Source organism: Bacillus rossius, chromosome 1, assembly GCF_032445375.1.
Source record: "Bacillus rossius redtenbacheri isolate Brsri chromosome 1, Brsri_v3, whole genome shotgun sequence".
NCBI lineage: Eukaryota > Metazoa > Arthropoda > Insecta > Phasmatodea > Bacillidae > Bacillus > Bacillus rossius.
In genome coordinates, this window is record NC_086330.1 from 41,537,548 (window position 1) to 41,560,960 (window position 23,413).

General features: G+C 35.8%; 1 protein-coding gene across 1 annotated transcript in view; it reads left to right on the plus strand.

Moving 5' to 3' along the window:
- The window catches only part of LOC134546245 (hemicentin-1), a 505,078-nt gene that overhangs the window by 426,605 nt on the left and 55,060 nt on the right, over positions 1 to 23,413 (plus strand). The window contains exons 14-16 of the mRNA XM_063388969.1: positions 17,758 to 17,898; positions 18,802 to 18,835; positions 22,475 to 22,519. Of these exons, the coding sequence (XP_063245039.1) occupies positions 17,758 to 17,898; positions 18,802 to 18,835; positions 22,475 to 22,519 (220 nt within the window). The remainder of the gene's footprint in view (positions 1 to 17,757; positions 17,899 to 18,801; positions 18,836 to 22,474; positions 22,520 to 23,413) is intronic.

Here is a 23,413-nt window from a genome sequence, read left to right on the forward strand (position 1 = left end):
TTATTCATATTAAATTTTAAATTTCATATTTATTGTGCTTAATGCAAATTTGTATGTATTAACACTATTAACATGTTTTGTTTAGAATTTTTATGCTTGTATAATTGTTCATGTATGTTGCGCTTTATCATTAACACGTTTTATAGCATACTACATGTGTAGTACATAATTTATATTAATATTGATGATGGTTTGCTCAAAAGTTTTTTTTAATTCATTCATGTAACTAAGGAATACATTAAAAAAAGTCCAAACTTGCTTTGAGTAAAAATTATTTAACAGGTTCAAAAATATAGTTAAAGCTAATAAACTAAGTATTTTTTTCAGTAATCTAAAAAAATATATATATTTTTTATAATTTTATTCTTCCCACTTATCTGTTTTAGTACTTTTTTTCCTTCACCATTTTAATGTTGGTTTTTATTTTATGACAAAGTTAGTGCCAGCATTGGTTTATCTGGAGTATACTTTTATAAAAAATCAGTAATATTTATTGTGAAAGCAAGGTATAATGATATAGAACCAAATTAGTTAACTCAAGTTTACTTACTCTTTAATGGTACATAATTCATACGAACAAAACATATTATCACCATGGAAAAAAAACAACCGACAAAGAAAGTCATGGATATCAACATCATGCAAACAATGTAAACAATGTATGTATAATATATGAAGTTTGTTCTCAGTCACAACACTCCCACTAGAACATACTTTGTGAATGTATTAGGTCACTGATTTGAGTCCCATTCCTTGAACACAGAAACGGTGTTTGGTGACTGGCAGGCCTTTGGTCAGCACATCAGCAATCATGCCAACAGAACCTTGATGAATCACGTTGATCACCTTGTCTTCTACAAGCTGACGTATGAAATGATGTTTTGTGTCAATGTGCTTGGTTCTTGCTCTATAACCAGGTGATGTCGCCAAATCAATTGCACTTTTACTATCACACAAAATGTTTATTGCTCCATGTGAACAAATATTGTCTAACTCGCCTATCAATCCTCTAAGCCAAAGTACATCTTGACATGCTGCGGAGAGTGCCATGTACTCGGCTTCTGCTGTTGACAGCGCTACAGTTCTCTGCTTCTTGCTACTCCAGGTAATGGCACCTCCTTGCAAAGTGAAAACGTAGCCAGTAGTGGAACGTCGATCATCGATATCATTTGCCCAGTCTGCATCACAATGTCCTGTAATGTCACTGGATTCACTACTACTGAATTCAAGCTTGACATCTGCTGTACCCTTCAAATAACGCATGATTCTTTTTACAGCCACCCAGTGAGCCTTACAGGGGTTACTACTGAATCTACTAACTGCATTTAATGCAAATCCAATATCGGGCCTGGTTCCCTGATAAACATACATCAAACTTCCAATAGCCTCTTGGTAAGGTACGTTGCTGAACTCTTCAGATTCTTGTGATTGCAATCCCATATTCTTCGACAGCCTTTGGTTGATGTCACTAGGGCAGACTGCTGGATTGCATTCTTCCAAGTTAAACTTGGACAGCACCTCCTTGATATAACCTTCTTGATCAATCCAGATCTTCCCTGCAGTACGGTCCCGTGTAACTCTTATTCCCAGAATGCATTTGACCTCTCCCAAATCTTTCATCTTGAATCTCTCCATCAATCCATTTTTAATGGCATTTTTGGTTTGGCTGTTGTTGTAGGCAATGAGTAAATCATCAACATAGACAGCTACAATTACGATGCTCCCACTTTCTACCTTAAAATATATACACTGATCTATCATTGAACGAGAGAGCCCAATCTCTTCCAAAGCTCTATTTAGCTTCTGATTCCATGCTCGACTACCTTGTTTAAGGCCATATATTGCCTTTGAAAGTTTGCAAACCTTCTCTTCACCTTCTTCAAAACCTTTTGGCTGAGTCATATATATATCTTCCGAAAGATCTCCATGTAGGAAGGCTGTCACAGCATCCATGTGATCAATGTCTAGGTCATACTTTGCAGCCAATGCTAAAATTATCCTTATTGACGAGTGACGAACTACAGGAGCAAATGTCTCTTCATAATCAATTTTTTTTTTTTGAGCACAACCCTTTGCAACCAGCCTGGCCTTATAACGTTCTATTCCTCCTTCTGTGTTCCTTTTGGTTTTGAATACCCATTTGCAGTCGATGGGTTTTCTGTCAGCTGGTAGGTTTACGATTTCCCATGCGTTATTCTGTCTTAATGAGTCAATTTCTTCCTTCATGGCATGAATCCAATGTTTTCTCGCAGAGCATGCTAGAGCTTCCTCCAGAGTCTGAGGATCAGCAGAGTCAACATTAACCTTGTACATGATGAAGTCCTTCATTTGTTTTGGTTTCTGGGCTCTACCAGAACGTCGGAGCCGCTGATCTTGTGTATCATCACTAATTCGTTCCTCGCTACATACATAGTCTTCAATTGCACAGTCTCCCACTTGACTGAAGCCTTCTTGAGCCTCAAAACCCTTAAATTCATTCAAACTATCTGTTTCATGGCATGAATTGTCTTCAACATCATCTGGTACCATGATGGGAATGTCTTCCTTTAACTGGAGAGATGCAGTTGGAATAGGTTTAAACACATCCTTTTCAGCCTCACTGTGAACTCTGTGAATTCCTTCATTCTCAATGAACACTACATCACGACTCTTGATAACTCTTGTAGTTCCCTGTTTGAGAAGTCGATATCCTTTGGAGTTCTCACAGTAGCCTACAAAGATGCATTCTTCACCCTTTTCACTAAATCGTCTACGTCTTTGCTTGGGAACGTGTGCAAAGGCTTTGCACCCAAAAACTCGCAGATGTCGCAAGTCTGGCTTGTGCCCACTCCAGACCTCCTCTGGTGTTTTTCCAGCTAACACTCTAGAAGGGGAACGATTGTGCAAGTAAGCTGCTGTGTTCACTGCTTCAGCCCAAAAAGAGTAATCCAGCCCTGCCTCTATGAGCAAACAACGTGCCTTCTCCACAAGAGTGCGGTTCAGTCGCTCTGCTAGACCGTTCTGCTCAGGTGTGTAGGGGCAAGTGGTCTGATGTTGGATTCCAAGTTCCTTCAAGATCATCGATAGTCCACTGTTGACATATTCACCCCCATTGTCTGTACGCAATATTTTGACTTGCTTATTTGTTTGTCTCTCAATCATGGATCGAAAATCCTTGAATGTATCTGTGACTTCACTTTTAGATTTTAAAAAATAGACGAATACCTTTCTAGAGTAATCATCTATGAGAGTGAAGAAATAGCGGGAACCTCCAATCGACAACTCTTCCATTGGACCACAAATGTCAGAATGCACTAACTGCAATGTGTCAAGTGCCCTTGTTCCTTGATGCTTGAATGGGAGTCTTTGCTGTTTGCCTTTTACACAAGTAGTACATGTAGCACTGTCCACGTTCGAAAAATTCAGCCCCGACGCGGATCCATCCCGCAACTGTTTCATACCCCATCGGTTCAAATGACCTAGCCTTCTGTGCCACAGAGTACTGCCAGAAACCGATCTGGTACAATTGACTCTTTCTTCAGATTGGTCCAGCTTGTACATATTGTTCACTAAAGAGCCTGTAGCCACCAGCTCCCAGTTAGTATCATAAATGCAACAACCCTTATCAGAGAACAACACAGTGTGGCCATGCTTGACAATTCTACTCACAGACAGCAGATTAGTTGAAACATCAGGTACATACAAAACTTCCTCTGCCTTAACAGTATCTACCTTTCCAGCTACAGATACCTTCAAGTGTACATCTCCTTTGCTTCTAGCTGGCAGTCTATTGTTATCCGCCATCATGATTTGATCATTTGTATCTTCACGAGTGCCTGATAGCCAGCTGAGTTTTCTTGTAATATGTGCAGTTGCCCCCGAATCAATGTACCATTCCTCAGTATCAGCATTTCCTGTAGTGAGGACAACATTCAGAAAAGCACGGTGACCGGCGCCTTTATTTTCTGTGCCCTTGTGCTCTGAATATCTTGCACGTTCAAATCGTTGGGGGCAATGACGTGCTATGTGGCCATACCCATTGCAGTCAAAACACTTGGGACCCTTGTTGAAATCCCTCCTCGCCTTGGAGCTGTAGAAGGCAGACTCTTGTTCAGGAACTCCTGGTTTTCTTGCAGTTACTTGGACTTCTTGCAATAGTTTGGTCTTAATAGAATCTCCAGTAATAGGCGCTCCTGAACTTTCTAGTCCCATTATCATTGGCCTATAATCATCTGGCAACCCGGCTAACAATAATGTTCCAATCCACTCTTCACTAACCTCAAAATTAATGCCTCTGAGTTTGTGTGTAGTAGTTATAATACTATTGACATACTCTTCTACAGAAGTACAGCTTTCTAACCTAGTCGTAATTAGAGACCTTAACAATCCTACTCTTCTTGTTAACCCTGAATCCTGAAAAGCATTCTTCAACTTGTCCCATGCCTCCTTTGCTGTACAAGTGTCTTGAACATGTACATAATTTACAGAGCTGATTGACAAAATAATCTTTGCCCGAGCGCGTATAATCTTCTTGTCATCCTTTTCTTCACCTGTGACACACTGCCACAATTCTTCATGTTCCAGATAAGTTCTCATTGCAAACTGCCAAGTATTATAGTTTTCCCGTCCGACCAACTTTTCGATCGTCGGCAATGAGCTATGAGCTTGTCCTGCTGCCATATCTAATACCATGTTTTCTTACGTCTATATCATAATTTCATAATATATATCATAATTTCACGTTTCTGGGCCCATAACCTATTGTGAAAGCAAGGTATAATGATATAGAACCAAATTAGTTAACTCAAGTTTACTTACTCTTTAATGGTACATAATTCATACGAACAAAACATATTATCACCATGGAAAAAAAACAACCGACAAAGAAAGTCATGGATATCAACATCATGCAAACAATGTAAACAATGTATGTATAATATATGAAGTTTGTTCTCAGTCACAACAATATTAGGGGTTAATTAGTTGCTTAATGCTTATATTAATAAAATTCTGGGAAATGTTTAAATAATTCAAGCAAGTCAATGTAATTACCGCAAAAAAATAGTTAACATTTTAAATTTAATTAAATAAAATCAACATTTTCAAACATTTCCTAAAAAACACACGATTAAATTTATTTTGTGTAGTCATATCAGGTTCTGATTTTAATGTGTTCCTCTGAAACACTCACACATATCAAAACAGCTTGAAATATTTTCATTAAGAAAAAGCAGATCAGTGAACTAAACTATGTGGCTCATAGTGGTTTTCAAAATAGTCGTCTTAACCACAGGCAGCAGAGACAAGATCCAACCAAATGGCTATTTACGTTTTGTTTCAAGTTCACACTAGAAAATGAGAAAGGAACATAAAACTAACACAAATCCCAAGTTGATTCATTTTTTTATTTTACAGTAAGCCTGATTCAGTCCCACCCCGTGCAAAATATTATATGTAAGAGGGGAAGACCAACTTTTGACAGACACTTTACTATTGCACCCAAGGTGACTACACTGCTCTGCCCATGTTCGCGTCGGCCCTTACTTTAACACTTAACTCAGCCAGACGTGACCTCATTCATTATTAATTAGCATCAAATGTTGCTTCTGGCTGACGTCATGAACCTTCGAAGAACTGCCTTAATACTCCTGAAAGATGATCATAAGTGTCGTACTGCCCAGCTGATGTCAAGCACAATAAAATATCATTTTGGAATTAAGTCTCACAAATACCTAGTGAACCAATTTCAGGGATTTTTCAGAATCTTTTAAAAAAAAATTTATAAGTTTTTTTTCTCAAAGATTGTTTTTTAAATCTATATACATGACCAAAAATCAAATTGATGAAAATGCAATATGAAATTTTCTACAATTTGCAGGAACATACAGATTTTTAAGTTAAAAAAGCTAAAATATTTTCAGAAATACTTTCTACATGCACAACTACGAGGGTTATTTTTTTTCAACCTCCGATCGGCTGTAATAAAAAAACGGGAATGAATTGGGAAATTATTTTAATGTCAAAAGAAACATACATCTTTACTCTATTTTTCCACATAATCACTGTGCAGATTGAGGCATTTGTCGTACCGATGCACCAGCTTTCCAATACCCTCTGCATAAAATGATGCCTCCTGCCTATTCAGCCACGTTTTAACAGTGCCCTGCAATGTGATTACAGTTTCATTTCTCCATGGCATGCCCATTAATCGATACCCTAATCGCTCGTACACAAATCGACACGTCTCGTAGTGTTTACCCCCTTCCACCAACCATGTGGAGCGGCCAACTCACACCTCAGTTGAAGGTTGGTTATGGGAATGTCAACATGGCTGCAACTATAAACTGTACGGCGAAATGCGAGCTGCGTGGAGTCATCCGTTTCTTACAGGCAGAAGGGTACACTGCAGCAGAAATCCATCGCCGAATGAGCACTGTTAAAACGTGGCTGAATAGGCAGGAGGCATCATTTTATGCAGAGGGTATTGGAAAGCTGGTGCATCGGTACGAAAAATGCCTCAATCTGCACGGTGATTATGTGGAAAAATAGAGTAAAGATGTACGTTTTTTTTTTGACATAATTTCCCAATTCATTCCCTTTTTTTATTACAGCCGATCGGAGGTTGAAAAAAAAATAACCCTCGTATAAACTGAAGTAAGGAGTCATTTAAAGGATAATGTAAGAGAGTTAGCTCTAAATAAAAGTTTTGTAGCTTTCAGCTGTTTATTCAGTTTTTTTCGAGATTTTCATGACCAGTCCTTCAATATCCTTATTTTTTTTGTGACTTTTGGGACTTTTATGACCTGAATATGCCCTTATTTATATTTAAAAAATTAATGTTTAGCAGTTAAAATGATTGCCATGGTCTCAAATACATTCTCAGCAAAAGAGCTTCGCATTTATAAAAGTTGGATTTAATTGCTTAGCACAGATAAATTACAATCCCTTATTAGTATCTCGATAATATACTTTTATACGTGTATACAGAAATAAATATTGTGACATGACAAATAATAACCTTTCAGTACTGACTGCTAGGCAGGAATCATAATATATACGAAGTTCCAAGTTAATGCTTTTGCACATAACATGTTTGCACATCTTAAAATATGTTACTGTTTGCAGGATTCTGATGCCGAAAGAGTTGAATTTATTGATGGACACTATTTTAATAATTTCTTATAAGTGCAATTATTTATGAAACTTATAATGTCATGCCATGACATTACCGAATACGTTCTGCGACCCAAACATTAAAGCACAACATTGTCATGTCAAGAGTGTTTTTCTGAAGATAGGAAACGAGAAGGCAGTGCTGTAGCAATAGGGTGGCCAAGGGTACCCAAACCCTTCTGGAAGATAAAATATAATAATAAACTAATTAATTATTTAAAGATTTAGATACCACCATATTGTTGCAATTTTTAATGTAACGTTTAACACTCTTAGAGCAGTTAAAATGCTATAAAGCATACTATTTACTCCTCTGAGGCTCAATATTTGATGTGTTACATTTAAAGGCACTTAAAATCTTAAGTCATTAGAAATATTTTCATGAGATTTTTTTTATTTTGTCTTCCTCATTCAAGAAATGTGGGATATAATGTTCATTTCAGTTATTATAAATTTTGATACATTTTTAGCTATAACATTTGTACAGCTCCACGCTGGTTGGGCCCTTCCCAAACTAAATTCGTGGCTACGCTACAGCCTGAAGGTGTAGTCAAGGAACTATCATTTTTATGATAAAATGTTTGGGCTGGTTGCAAAAGTAACTGTTCTAATGACGTAGAGTTTCTCATGACACTTTTGAGCCAAACCGTCTCTGTTGAGCCTCCAAGTAAGTACATACTGATTTAGTTATCGAATGCTTCTAGCCTACCAGGAGAAAAGTAGTAAGTTCCGAGACACAGGTATGATGTTTGCTTGTAGCGGGCCTTTTCTTTTTTCTCACTCCACTTCTCTGCTCATGGCATGCTGCATGCTGAACTGCATGTGGCTTTCAGTGGCTTCACGTGCCTGCGTTGCAGAATGCTTCTAAACACACAACAGTGCCTTGTGATCGAGCAGAAATTAATTTTTCTGTGCATTCACAAAAAAAGTAACCTTAGGCTTGTGTTGTCAAGAAGTATTTTATTTTAAAATCAAACTATTCATAAATATAAAAACAAATTTGTGACAGTGATTAGTGTTTACATTTGGGTGGAAATAAAGGATTTATAAATACTATTATGATACTTTTTGTCTTATTGTTAGAATGAATAATATTTGACATGAAAATAGAATATGCTTGTTTCTCTGGCTTACAACTTATCTCCTGATATCTTCTTGTCATTTGTCTGGTATTCAATTTATGTTATTAACATTTTTCCATGTTACACATATGACCTACCAAAATTAATATAATTGTAGTAAATCTGTATTATATTTGAATAGTTGAGACATAATCCTAAAATACTTATATTTCATCTTTTGACCATCAATTAAATTTAATTACATCCTAGTTTAAAATTTCTTATGTAAACTAAGAAATGTACTGTTACATTTTATTTTAGGTGTTAATGGCATGATATTTTAACAAAATTAGTCTGTCACAATTTGCATGCTTACTAGCCTAATACATACAGGTATCCAGCTAATTAAAAGTATATGTTAAGGTCGTAAACACAAAAGTGAACAAAGAATGTCCCCTAACCTCACTCAAAGAAACTATAATTGGTATGTTTAGAGATTATGAATTATTTATTAAATAATTAGGACTTCTTCACACATGCATTATATCATAACAATCTAAAATCCAAGAAAAAGGTTTTTCAATTCCGACTGGAAATTCATTTATGAATCCATACTTACTGATACGTGACTGGCAGAGAGTAGCTTGCAATTAGTCAAAATTTACAAAAATTTAATAAAAATGGCTATGGACTATGATTAATTTTAGTTTTATTTTTTTAATTCATAACTAAAAACTAAACTAAATTTAATCAGAGTGTTGGTCTGTGCAGTGAACTGTTTGTATGTGTTATATATACTAGGTATGTGTTGACTGACTTTAATTTACAGAGTAAGTAACTCAATAGTTTCTTGGCCTTACACTGTCATAGTTCATATAATCTTGAATAGATGGGACATGTATAATTGCCAAATACACATCTTACATTGGTATTTTATTGTGCCACTGATACTGAAATTTTTTTCAAGTTTTCATCATAATCCTCTCTTTAACTATGAAACATTGGTACATCCTAGTGTAAGAAATATTTTTTTCTGTAGTGCTTACTTCATAAATGCTTTTGAAGGTAGGGGAGCAGGGGGGAATGGTGATCACTTAAGCAGAAATCAGTTTTTCAACATAAAAAAAAACATTTTTAACGAAGTGAAAAAAATCATACACTTTTGGCACACATTAGACTATATTATTTTATAGTCACCTTTTGATTTTTAACAAAACATTAACATTTAAAAAATATTAAGTACATGTACTGCATTGATCGCCATTACCCACAGTTTGGGGTAATAGCGATCATGATATGGGGCAATCGTGATCAAAACATCAAATGTTAACTTGTTTTAAAACTGGAATGAAATAAGCGATTTACAGCCATTTGGATAACTATGGCTACATTAACGGATATTAATAATACATGAACAGGGCACTAGCATTTACATGGTACAAATGGCCCTAATAAAAAATGCAGCTAATTAGTCTACATCCAAATTAGACTAGGTATGCATTAAAAAAAGAAGTAGTAAGAAGTACCTATACATAGTTAACTGATTCTTTAGAACCATTTTGCATTTTTACGTACACAAAAGTCGCAAGTGTAGCCTTCAGGACTTTCCCATCCAGTACAGAGAGAATGAGCCCAAAGCCCACAAACTGTGCACCTATACCACATTTCATTTTCCATACAAAATTCACCAAACACTAAGCATTTTCCCTCATCGCACTCAGAAATGTCATCACTTGTAGCGTCGTCATAAAGATCTCTGTTATCAACATTGTCGCACTCTGAACATGTATAACTCCATTTATAAATTCCTTCTGGATCTTCTTGCTGGAGTTTTTCTTGATGTAGTGTCCACTTTTGTTTTCTTTCTATGTGCAGATTCGTTAGGTTTTTTTTTCCTTTTTTCGATTTTCTTTTGGGCCTTCATTTACAAATTCTTCTTTTGTGGTGTGGCAGTCAATATCTCTGAATGTTGTTTTCTTCTACCTTTCAAAACAGTGTTCACTGATTGTGCTTTTACGGGTAGAGGCGAAACACTTTCGAAAGAAACTGTAGGACTATTGTGCTTTTGCGGGTAGAGGTGAAACACTTTCAAAAGAAACTGAAGGACTGTTCCGTGTAGAAGTGGGTGAGGCAATTGGTTCTGTTGTAGGCATTTCATTTTATGGCGTGGACTCCTGTTGTGAAGAGGAAGCCTGGGGCACTGTAGTTTGGTTTCCACATTCTATTTCAAATTTGAAGTCTTCATTTATAAATATATTAACATCCAGAGGCATAATTCCTGTGGCTCTAAATCCTGATACACCTTTTGCAATTGTGGCTACATGTGAATAGGCACGATTAAACAGAGCTGCAAAGTCATCAGGCCTAATTATCCTCTGTGCATTTAACTTCATAAAAATATCACATTCCCTATGGTACGCCTTCTTCAGTGGCCCAAAAAATGTGACATCTAGTGGTTGTAAACGGTGCGAGGAACGGGGTGGAATTGAAACCATGACAATTCCATGAAGTTTCGAAAAGTTATATGCTTCAAGTGTCACATGACTGTAATGGTTGTCAAGGATCAACAGAACAGGTTTCTCTGGAGATGATTTCACATGGTTGTGGAAGTGTCGAAGCCAGTCCATAAATATGGTTTCATTTGACCAACCATTATTTGAGCATGTGTACATTGCTCCAGGAGGTCCATCTTTTTCCACAGTAGGGCTCATTCTTTTCGTGGAAACACAAACAACAGCGGAAGAAAACTACCAGCAGCATTCACTGAACATATGACAGTAATAATTTTCCCCCTTTCCCAGCTCGTAACTGAACCAATTCTTTTTTGTCCCTTTGGCACAATTACATTGCCAAGTTCTTGAACAGTCCCCAACCCTGTTTCATCCATGTTAAATACTTGAGAAGGGGAAAACTTATGCTTGGACATTACATCTACAATGTTATTAAAAAAAACTTTGACACTTCTTCTCTGTTGAAACCCTTTATTCGCCCCATGCTTGTTGCTTCAGGCTTTCGAACGGAAAGCGATGAGTTTCTTCGCAGGAATCCAAGCCAGTCCCGCCCTGCCATTCTGCTAGCTTTATTGAAATTGTGAGGAAGTCCTTTCTTCCCTGCAAACTTGAACGCCGCTCTTCTCAAATCTTAATATTATATTGATATTGATATAATCAAATAACGATACAAAGCAAAAAAGTTCTCAATATGCATTTGTTAGGGGGCTTACTACACTAGCGTTGTTATTTCGTACACACTGCCTCGACAGGCCGCGATTTATTAAGTGCACTCAAAAAATAGGTAGCGTCAGACCAATTGTTTCAGGATAATGGTACAAAATATGTAAACGCTGGCCATTTTTTTACAATAATGTTAACCAACAGAAGAAAAGACATTGTTTGACAGTGTTTCAGAATAATTTCTTTCTTATTATTTATTCAATATTTTGTATTTTGTAACCATGACTTGACCAACATCTTTGTCCAAAAATGTACTAAAAATAGATCTAATTGACGCAATAAACTAAATTAAACCATCATGACAACTTGCGGGGAATGGCGATCATAAGCGGGGAATGGCGATCATAAGCGGGGAATGGCGATCACGCTGATCTCCATTGCCCCAACATGCCCGCCATCTTATTGGTCGCTACAGAAACATTAATATTAACTTTTTTAAAATCACTTTGGCATTAAAATAAAGTCAATATAACTAGCAATAAGTAAATAATACTATTTAGTATCGATAGGTCTATTGTTATTACTTACATTTAAAGTAATAAGTGCAGAAAATTACAAGAAAACAGCAAAAAAACTTCCACTTTACTTTACACACTGGAGAACAACACGACTCTGATGTAGGAATAGCACGTAGTTCCATTGCATCAATAGAGATGGCCGCACACGTCGGGATGCGCCCAACATACGTAGGAACAGAGAAAAGAGGGTGATCGCCATTCCCCACTGATCCTCATTACCCCCTGCTCCCCTACCTATTGATTGAATGTGTCCATCATTTTTGTCAGATACAAGGTCGTTAGAAGTTTGGTTGTTGTGGGGAGGTCCTGGCAGCTCCGTACTTTGACAGCCCTCACAACCATAGTGAAGCTGCAAAGTAGTTTATGAATCTCATTTCCTGCTTAAATGTATGCAGAATGTGGCGTGTCTGTCCTATAGATTGATTCTGAATGTCAGGTTTGATGTTCCATCTTCTTGCATACGAAAGATGCCTGTTTGTATTGGGCTACAATCCTTTCATTTCCACCTATCTAAACAGCCAGAAATTAAATTAATAATACTTTTGAACTTGCTGTAAAATATCAACTAGTTTAATTGATATAAGCAGAGGTGTAACAGCAAATTTTTATATGTACTCCTCTCTCCGACCCTTTACTCACAAATTTATTTAAAAATTCACTGCTCTTGTTCCGTGTAAGTAACTAACATTTCAAACCAAATATTATTTTACTAAAATGATTTAAGGTATCCACAAAAATATGTAATAAAATTCCCCTGATCTTCCATGAACAAAATTTCAAGTTTCCCTATTTTTTTAAAATAATTTACCTATTTTGCAATTTTTTGAAAGAAATAAAGTACATCCTGCCTCTACCATCCCATAGCTGACTTTGGCAAGACTTTTTCTCCTCTAATTACTATCACAAGAATTCCCATGACTTTTTCAGGATTTAAAATAAATTCTCTGACTTCTCCTGATCAGTTTTAACTTCCCAGACTTTTCTCTGATTTTTCCTGACTTTCCACCTGTTTAATTTATTCAATTTGTTGCTCAAAATTCCCATTGTTGAACTGGTAACTCAGGAAATAAACCTGAGACACTCTATGAAACTTGCTGCTCTCAGAACAGTCTCGCCCTGCTAACGTGCAGATGTGGTGAAATCTGGTGAAGAAGAAGCTAGTGGAATGATGCAGATAGCAGGAGAAATAGGAGTAACCAGAGAAAACCCCAACTCCTCTTTTGTCATAAGTACTACAACCGAGAAGATTTCCACCCATAAATTCAGCAGCTTAGTGGATCCTGGGATTTAACTGGGGACTCCAACAGTGTGAATTTGCAATTCCAAAGTTAATGCTCTGGAACTAAACCTGGAGTAGTTGAAAACTATATGACCACTACCTCTACAACTTCTAATGAGTACCGGAACCAACATTAACATGACTCTTTTTTATATCAGCTTGCAACTAGAACATTTGTTTTATGTTTCCTGTGATGCACACCAGAAGCAGATCCGTGAAGGGTGCTTAGGGGGGTGGGGGCGGGGGCTCAAGGGGAGCCCCCCAATAAAAGCATCTGGGTCCAACCCTGACAAATCTCAAATTTTACTTGATATTATCCTACTTTCTTAGTACTACACTACCCACAGTACAATTTTCGTTACTTATACTGACTTAATCCATTTGAAGTAGGTATAGTGTGTTTTCAAATGTTAAATTTTTATAAGAAGGCCCTCAGCCTCTCCCAAACCAAAATGCTGGATCTGCCACTTCATTTGGTTGTGTAATGTTCACACAGGATACCTTATGATTACGGTATTTAAGAAATTATAAAAGTTTTTACCTCCTTGAGTTTTGTCATGTCTAATTTGCTTATAACTTTGGAACATGACTCAGATGATTTCAGGTTTAATTTGATGTTTTGTGGAACCGGTGTTTGTAATATGATAAAAATATTTTCCCTCATAAAATTTCTAAATGTTCACCAAATATTAATTAAAAAGTTTTTATATTAAATTCTATAGAATACAATAAAGTTTATTTGGCAAGAGACATTAATTAGATGTAGTTTTTCCTAAGAAAAAAAAATGGAGTCACACTTAGTTCTACATAGTATGATTATTATTTTGTATATTACAAATATACTTTACCTAATGAACTTAAACATTTGTATGTGTTAATTAACATAGTTCATTTTAAAAATGTAATAAACCATATCAGGACTCATGGTCTACAACTTTACTTTTACACCAGTGGATGCTGCATATTTGGCTACCTTCACTAGCTTGGCACAAGATTGGCACTGTTCTTATACCTCCACTGCTCTCTAGAGTGAGACACCAGTCCATTAGTTTTGCTTTTCCAAGAGTGAAATACAGCTCCATTCAATCAGAGGCAAAATGTTAGTTGTTTGTGTAGTTGTGGCTGTTGCTCTTAGAGGCTACTTAAAGTATTTTTAGTTTGGTAATGCATTTTTTTTTTAGGGAAGCACTGCTTCTTAGCTTCCTGGATGCTTTGCCAGTGGCCTCCAAACACCCTTTCATAGATGCATAACAGGCTATGGCATACGCAGAGGTGCCCCCCCCCCCCCCAAACACTATGACTCACCCCCCCCTAACCTAATGATGCCCCCCCCCCCCCCCCCGAAATTTTTTATGCCATTTTCTCAATGATTTACTCAATTATTTTATAATATTATACTTTTTTAGTATTATATTTTATCACATTTTGCATTAATTAAAAATGATTTTCTAATAATAATTTTGGTCATATATCAGGTAATATTTCCATCCTGAACCGACAGATGCCAAACTGCTTTTGTTGAGGAAAGTGCGGGGTTGCCAATTTGATTTACAAGATCCCTTTCAATTATCAAAGCACCAGAAACGTATTTTCACATTAGAAGTTATAATTATGTAAATAATATATACATTTTTCTCGTCTTTTAACCACCACCACCCCCCCCCCCCTCCCTGAAATTTTAATGACGCAGTCTGCGTCGTTACACCCTCTTGTGTGCACCCCTGGCATACGAATGAATTACTTTAAATGCCACCAACTCATTATGAAACCATGCCTAGGCTTCATGGACCGTGATGTAGGTAACTGCAAGCCAAACATGCAACATGTAAGCAGCTAATTTAATTAATCAAAAATTGCAGCTGCATTTTCACCTGAGTCGGTTCACTGTTGCTCAAACATTTTTTGGAAGCTCGGCCTTGTTTATATGTTCACCTGTTCACACTTCCCTTCTGTTGTACGAGAAGACCCAGTGACCTGTGTCTGCACTTTGGGTGACACTAAGTTTTGGACTGCATTTCAGGAGTCATTTTCTAAGTCACACTTATTTTAATCCAATTGTCAATGATAGTCACTGGTCTTATACTTGTGATATGAATTTTTAATTATTTTAGTACAGTATTTTACAATACATTTATTATAAAATGTAGTTGCCTTAAAAATTCTCAGAATGGTCGTATATTTAAATTCAGAATTGCACCACTTAAACTTAAAAATATAATCATAAAATTTTTAAATCCAAAGCATCAAACATTCTGTTGATTCAAGGCATTTCCCAAATCTATATGCACATATGTTTTAAAACAAGTTAATTATATTCATTCACTTTCACTTTAGACCTGAAATCAACGCATCCTTGTGTATAGATATTCTTTGGTTGGTTAAGTTATGCACTGTATCCTAAACAATTTGAAAGGTCTTACCGGTAATTTAAATACAGGAAGTCATTGCCCATGTGCTCCTACCGCATCAAGTGTTAGAGGCTTAATGCCACTATTGCAGTCTTGTGTCACCCATCTTGCCGCCACCTTCTGATATCCCAACAAGTTGTGAATCATGTGGTGAGTTCAAGCACATCCGTCACCCAGTGTGGAAGTGACATCACTCACAGTTACATGCCAGTCACACGGCTGTCGTCGACCGACATGTGTCGCAGTCGTGGACAGTTCGGATCTTCATCTTCTACGCTCTGCCTTCATTCACCGAACATCGAACACCAGTGCCCAACCATTTAACGGGTCATGACTTCATCTCCATAGTTGCTCTGCAGGCGATAATGAATAACTGAAACTCTAGTCACATTCACAGCGCAAGACAGCACGCACTTCCATTGGTAGCCATGTTTCCAGCTCTCGTCTTTCTTCCCATACTGGTCTGCACTCGAATGAGCCCAGGCTTATCAGTCTGCTGTGCATCTCTATTCTTGGGCATCCTGTGCCCGTGCTATGCCTCCTCTGTTCTAGCTCCTCCCGTGCTGTACTCAGGGGAAAAAATGTATTGTGCCAATGTGTTTTTACTGTGTAATACAGCTTCTCTGTGGGGAAAAAAAGTTATGAAACTTATTTTTGGAAAGCCCCCTCGTTTAAAGTGAGAGTTAACATAAACCTTTTGCTGGTTTAAAAATGTTGATAAAAAATACTAAAAGAAATTCCTAGAGGATTGGCCAACAGCTTCAGATAATTTAAATATCATATTTCTGTACAATGGAATAAAGCTCCAAAGTTCAATGAAAATAACTAAATACTTACCAATTTCCATTTTTTTCCCCCTTGCGCTATGGCTGGCCATTATAAAAACACTTCTAAGACAAAATATTTTGATAATATTAAGGTTTAAAACAACTTGATAGGTTAGATATTGTGTTTACTAAGCGAGTTGTAATTTTTTGTCATTTAACCCATATTTTCCCCCTATTGAGATAATGGTTTGTCTCATCAAATAACCTTTCAAACAAAACTTTTTGGTGCAGTACTACTCTTGGGAGGTATAATAACTCTACACGCAAGCACGATTTATTCATACTAAGAAATAGAGTTTTTAATTTTTTTAAAAACTACCTTATATCTACCCTTTGGCCTGATTTTACGTATTAACAAATTCTAGCTATATTTTATGTATCAGTTTAAGTATCAATGTAAAAATCAAGCCTCAGTTGAAATGAAAATGATGTAGAAACCTGAAAGGAAATACTATTTTCACGAAACTAATAGCTTATATCATCAGAACTGCAGCCAATAATAGCGGTCGGACACAAAAGGGATAATCCAGAACAGCACTAATGGATAGATTTGATTTCTGCTAACACAGTATATCTTACATTTTAATTAATTATGAGGTCACACAGTAATTAAGTCAACAAAATTTGACAGTCCAAACACTGCCTTAGTTGTTCATTTAATTGAAATTATTGTCAAGACTTAAGTTTAAAAAAATTATGTGTCTGATTTTAAAAAAAAATCAAAGAGATTTTATTGGCTGCCATTTGAAAATTAGTCTTTTAACAAGGTGCTAAGAAATTAAATTTTTTACCTCAACCTACTGCAAACTAAAGTGTAAATGTTAATGTTCTAATATAAGCACGAACCATTTTAAAAAGTCTATTCCTTAAGTGATTGCATTGATGAGAATCCACTGCCCACGTAGTTCTTAACCCTCGCTCGAGCAATATTAAGCCCAGCACAGAGACAGTGGGTGTCTTAGGGAGAGGCAATGGGACGATCGCCCACCCTGCTTATTCAAAAAAAAAACTTAAATTAATAAACTGTAAAGAGAACAACAAATAAGCTACTTCACAGCTTTAATGATGAATTTTAGAAAGGTCATTAATGTGTTAAAATAGCATTTTTTTTTTTTTTTTTTTTTTTTTTTTTTTTTTTTTTAAAAATTTTTGGACTTCTCATTTAGCCTGACTGGGAGGTATCCTCGGGCCGTTCGCCCCTCCCAATGTTCGACATGTGTCCATCCCTGCACAGAGAGCGGGGAAAGACGACACTATTCCCGTCTTCTTTCTTTTCCAGCAGCTCACCTCAGCTGGTGGGGGATGGAGAAGGAGAACATGATAATCATCGTGGCGGTGGTGGTCGGCGCGATCATCATGGTGCTCATAGTGTGCGTCATCATCATCATCGTGTGCAGGAGAAAGCGCGCGGACGACAAGTGTAAGTGACGCGGGGGAGTGGCCGTCCCGCCGTGGGCACTGTAGTCTGCACCCACCGCACCGTTTGGTTTCCAGGGCTGTTGGGGCTGTAGGGGTTCTCTTAGACGGGGGACCCCCTTCTGGCGCGTGCATGACAGGCCATGTTGACTGGGAGGTCTCGCTCAACCTCCAAACAGTCACATTTTATTTCAGTATTTTTTTGGTAATGTACATTATGGAGCAGTACTTAAAGAGTTTTTAACTGACAGATTAGTTTTTTCTAATAAAATGTTTGTGGATGAAAAAAGGACATCGCTGAACAGCAATAATTTAACTGTTTAAACTTTATAGTATTTTTTTTTGAAATTTTGTAATTTTTTTGTAAAAAATTATATATTTATTTATAAAAGAATTACCTCATGATAACTGATTTATATATATGTGGCCAATATGAGCTAATATCTGATAAGAAAATTTCTGCATTGGTAAAATTAAAAATTTCTAAAAAACATTTTTAGTATTTACACTTTGATTGAACTCAGATTTTTTTTTTTACAAGTCTTTATGAAATTTTATGAAGAATATTTTGGATCCAAATTACCTATATCCTACTGACTTATTTCATCCACTTTCAACTTGTTTGCAGCTGTTAACTTAGCATGAATGTACAGTTTTGTCTTGGGGCTTTTCAATGGCTGTGGGTATCTTGCACTTGCATGGATTTGCTTGCAGAGCTACTGAAACAGTTAGGTCTAATAAGAGTAATTTGTTTTTGATGAAGTTTTGAAATGCTTGAATAGCTTTTTTTGTATGTGTGTGTGTATTTTTACATACACTTCCTAATTTTTTAGTTATTTTGAATCTAGCTAATGCTTAACAACCAAGCTAAACTAACATGGTGTTTTTTACCTTTTCAATTTTGTAGACAATAATCCAGTGGAGCTGGAAGAGAGAGAAAAGTAAGTGTCTTCATTTGTTCAAATTCTAGGGTACTTGTAGTGATTGTTTTAGTACATATTTATTTTTATACTATTCATTTTACAATTTATTTCCAAAAAGAGTATGTAAAACTTTATTTTAATGAGTGTAATTAATTTCTGTTTTTATTTTATAATGAGTTTTAATAATTTAAATCAATATGTATTAAATTTTATTAAAATAAGTTAGACATTTTACATTAAATACAAAATTATTGTTGTGAACATTAATATAGTAACATTTTCATAACATTACCATAAGAAAATTAATTAATTTTACAAACCTTTAAACTTTCTAAACATACCTATGATTTCATCTCTTATTTTTCTTTACTATGGTAAAACTAATCATTTCTTTCAAAATATAACTGTCAAATGATGTTGCCAGAATAAGGATTCCCATGCATGTAAGGCAAATCTAATCAAAGAGGAAATAATATATTTTTATCTGTTTATTACTACCATAGCCTCTTTGTTCAGTAATAAATATTTACTACACAAATGCTTTAGTATTATTTTATTAATATTAAAGCAAATTTAATTTCTGCATGATAAGTCCAATATTGACGTTAATCTGATATAAAATAAAGCTAATTATGAAAATAGCTATGCTGAGATGTATAATTTGTGTATTGATTATGAAGACATCCAGTTTAGATTCCTGTGCTTAATTTCTATAAGAAGTTATAACAAAGATATTTTAGGAGGGAAAAAACTACGTCCATTAGCAAAGTTAATTTTTAGTACTTAAAGGAAAATTGTGTTTGTTTTTCTAGATATTTTTATTTCAGATAATGAAACAGAACTTATTTTACTACACATGATACCTAAGCTATTTTTCTACGTAGTCTCCATACAAATTTAAACATTTTTCATAGTATATCAGCAGATTTTCTATGCCTTCTGCATACTCAGTTACCGCCAAGTTGTCAAACCAGTCATTATCATCCTCTTACAGTTCGTTGTCACTTCCATAGTGGTTCCCAGCCAAAACATCTTACAATTTGGAGAAAAGATGATAATCACTTAGAGGATGTTCAAAAATTTGCCACTTAAACTGCTGAAGCAAGTTGTTCGTCAACACAGCGGCATACGGAGGTGTGTTATCACGAAGAAGCACAATGGCTCTGGACAGCATTCCCTGCCATTCTTTATGAATGGCATGGCGAAGTCAGTTAAGAACCTGATAGTAGGTCACTGCACTTAATGGTCTCCCCTCTAGGCATGTAGTCAATGATTAGGACGCCCTTTTGATCCCAAAAAACTGTAACTATAACTTTTTTGGTGATCTGAATTTGTTTGGGTTCTTTAGTCTTGTTGGGGATTAGGAATTATGCCATTCTGTTGACTGGTGCTTTGTTTCTGGAGTTTTATGAGAAATCCAGGTCTCATCACCAGTAACAATGTGGTTCGAAAACTCCTCACCATTCTTGTTGTACCGACTGGGCAAAGTCAGTGCAGCTGCCATCTGTTTTTGTTTGTGTTCATCTGTCAAAACTCAAGGAACCCACCTGACACACACTTTTCTGTAGCCCAAAATCACCAATCACAATTTTATAAAGAATTGCCCTTGAAATTTAGGAATGAACTAATTGTGTCCATCTATAGTGAAATGTTTATCCTGTTGAATTTTTTCCACAGTTCTTGATTTGAGTTTGTCATTAACAACTGAAGGTCGTCCCGAGCATTTTTCATCATGAATATCCGTTTGCCATTAAACATAATGCACCATTTTCGAACTGAAGCTTCATTCATCTCGTTACCATAAACCTTAGTTATCTGTCTGTAAATTTCGATATGGCAAACCTTTTTTCGCACTAAAAAAGCATATTACAATACAACCTCACACTTGGCGAGATCTTTAATTTGGTCACATATTTCTACGACCAGTAAACAACTGTTTCGGCTCACTGGTAGCATTAGACTGGCACAAAGGACTGGGTAGGTCCATGACGTGGTGGTGGGAGAACTGCGTGGCTCTTCAGATCAAAACATTCTTTACTTTTACAATGACTCTCGTAGGTACAAATTCATGTTTCACAGCTATGTTCAGTAAGGGTAATAAATGACTGGACATTATCATTATTTCAGATTTAAAATTTTCATTATAGCAGATTTCAAATGTCGTGGAATTCACATAGTGCTCATAATTTCTTACGACTGTGTGTTATGTGAAGGGTTATGTTCAAACCTCACAAATCAAATCACTTCACCCTGATTGGATGATATTTTAAATGTCTTGGCAATACACAGTCATAACAAAAAAAAAATATTTCAATGTAAACCAAATAGAAAATTGGTGATAAAATTACAGCTAATGTTAACCATTTCAAAAATTAATGAAATAAAGATAAGCAGTGTTTTCGTACATCTTAAATGAGTGGGTAATGGAAAATGCATTTTAATGTGAGTTACATTTTTATATATACATGAATGTACTTTTGACCAAATTTAACCCTGCATAGCATGGAAAATATTTTCACGATGGACCCTAAGTTAAAATGTTTGTTTCAACATTTATAAAGCTTAACAGTAACAACCATCTTGTAAGTAATACAAACATATAACCCTAAACTTAATAGTAAGATTAATATTTTTAAAAATATTGTAAAATAATACTACTTTTTTGATGAGTGTTTGGTTGAAATGAAAATACCAACACAAATATTTAACAATTATTTATACGACTGCATCATTGAACATCTGGAATACAGTAAAGTCTAAATTATCTCTAATTTTACAGTTCTCAAATGCAGCAGGTTTGTTTCACTCAAAGTCTCTTTTTGACCTTTTAACTCTCAGAGCAGCCTTGCATATATTACTTGTCAGAAACAGCATGGCGGATGGCCGTTTTACTCGAGGGAGCAAGATGCTCTCAGGTCAAGGTCATGCCCTTGATGCTTCTCCTCTCGAGGGAGAGTTGCGAGGGCAAGTTGTCTGCTGGTTGCTTCAGCGCGATCATCTATGTCTGTGTTGTTCCTAATGTTCAGCATATGTGATTTTTTATGAAAATTAATATCTTATGTAGGTATCAGGTTACAAATGGCAGTGATGATCACATATTTATATCTCATGACATTTTGAATACGTACCGTGTTTTTGTTAACATGTTTTATATTTCTTTACTGCGGGTTATGTGGAGTATATTCGTATTGACAGTATGTTAAAAACACATACAACATAATTTGATTAAGCTATCGTCATTTGTGGCATGATATTAGGTAGTTTCACCTTGACCTGAGTTCATTTGCTCCTAACTCTTAACAACTCCTAGGGAGCAAGAGAGACTGTGAGCAAAGCAAACCTAGTGCCAATGGTCTATTTGTCCTGCCAGTTTTGCTTAGTCAGCAGTGCTTGTAAACAAAGTTCATGTGGTTGTCAGTGGTTGTAAACAAACATCATGTGTCGCTTTGCAAATTACATTTGGGGAAATGGGTACCACTAGTATTACTCTTTTGAGAACTTTTATGTTTGAGACAAGTTATATGACATGCACTATAAAATCAAACAAAATATTAATTTTCTGGCTTCTTAGTAAACAGATGTTAGCTTGAATTTCATTTTTTTTTCTTTTTAAGGTAAGTTGACTTCAAGTAACACTGTACTGTATGATATTTGCAGCAAAGATGAGAAATTGGTAATGAACGTGTACGGACATCACCATATGTAAGTACATTGCAACAGCCTATTTTTTGGTGTTGCATTTTGGTGTGTCTTGTAGTTATTTTGATACAACCAAATTATGACTCTGAGATCTGTGTTCAACTCTGTAGTACTTAACACTTGAGTTGAATGTGTATTGCAGGAAGTTTCTGTCGTATTAAATTTTATTCTCTGTAAAAAAAATCCTATGAGACATGGTGCTATCACTGTAAATGAGGTCAGAATATTATTACAAATTTACCTACTGTGGTAGAGGATGGGAATCCTAATACCTAGCAACAACATTTCAGTTACTAAATCTATCCTGCTTCCTTCTAATCACGTATTTATCGTCTAAAGATTTCTATGTCAGAGTCCTGACGGACGGCCTACAAATGATGTCTCTCCATCATCTGTGACCCTATCTTCTTCTCTCACACACAGTGCAGGTAATTACTCTGTCTTCTTCACTAACTCCACATCTCTACTCTAAGAACCCTATTTAAAATAGCTTTAAAGTACCAGGGATTTCCGCTAGAATTATCTAGAATAGTTTGACTTTATTTTGTATTATGTAAAATAATATTATAAATGTATGTTTGTAGATTGTAAGTATGTAGTTAACTTGCTTTTGGCCAGTACACCGGAAATCTTTTTTGTTGTGCTCCGAATTCCATAACGAAAGCGTATACATATATGCATTGTAAGTTGAGGTCACAGTTTGCATTCATCACTCCGTGGAGACTATGAGTCATCTGTCTTAATCAACAGATTCAGAATGTTTCATATGCTTTTTGATCTGTTTTGACTGTAACGATCTTAAAAACATCAACTTCACATTTAAAAAATAGAAATTAATTTACTTTCCTTGCAAAATGTTGAATAATTCATTCATCTAGTTCAACAAAGGCCAATTGT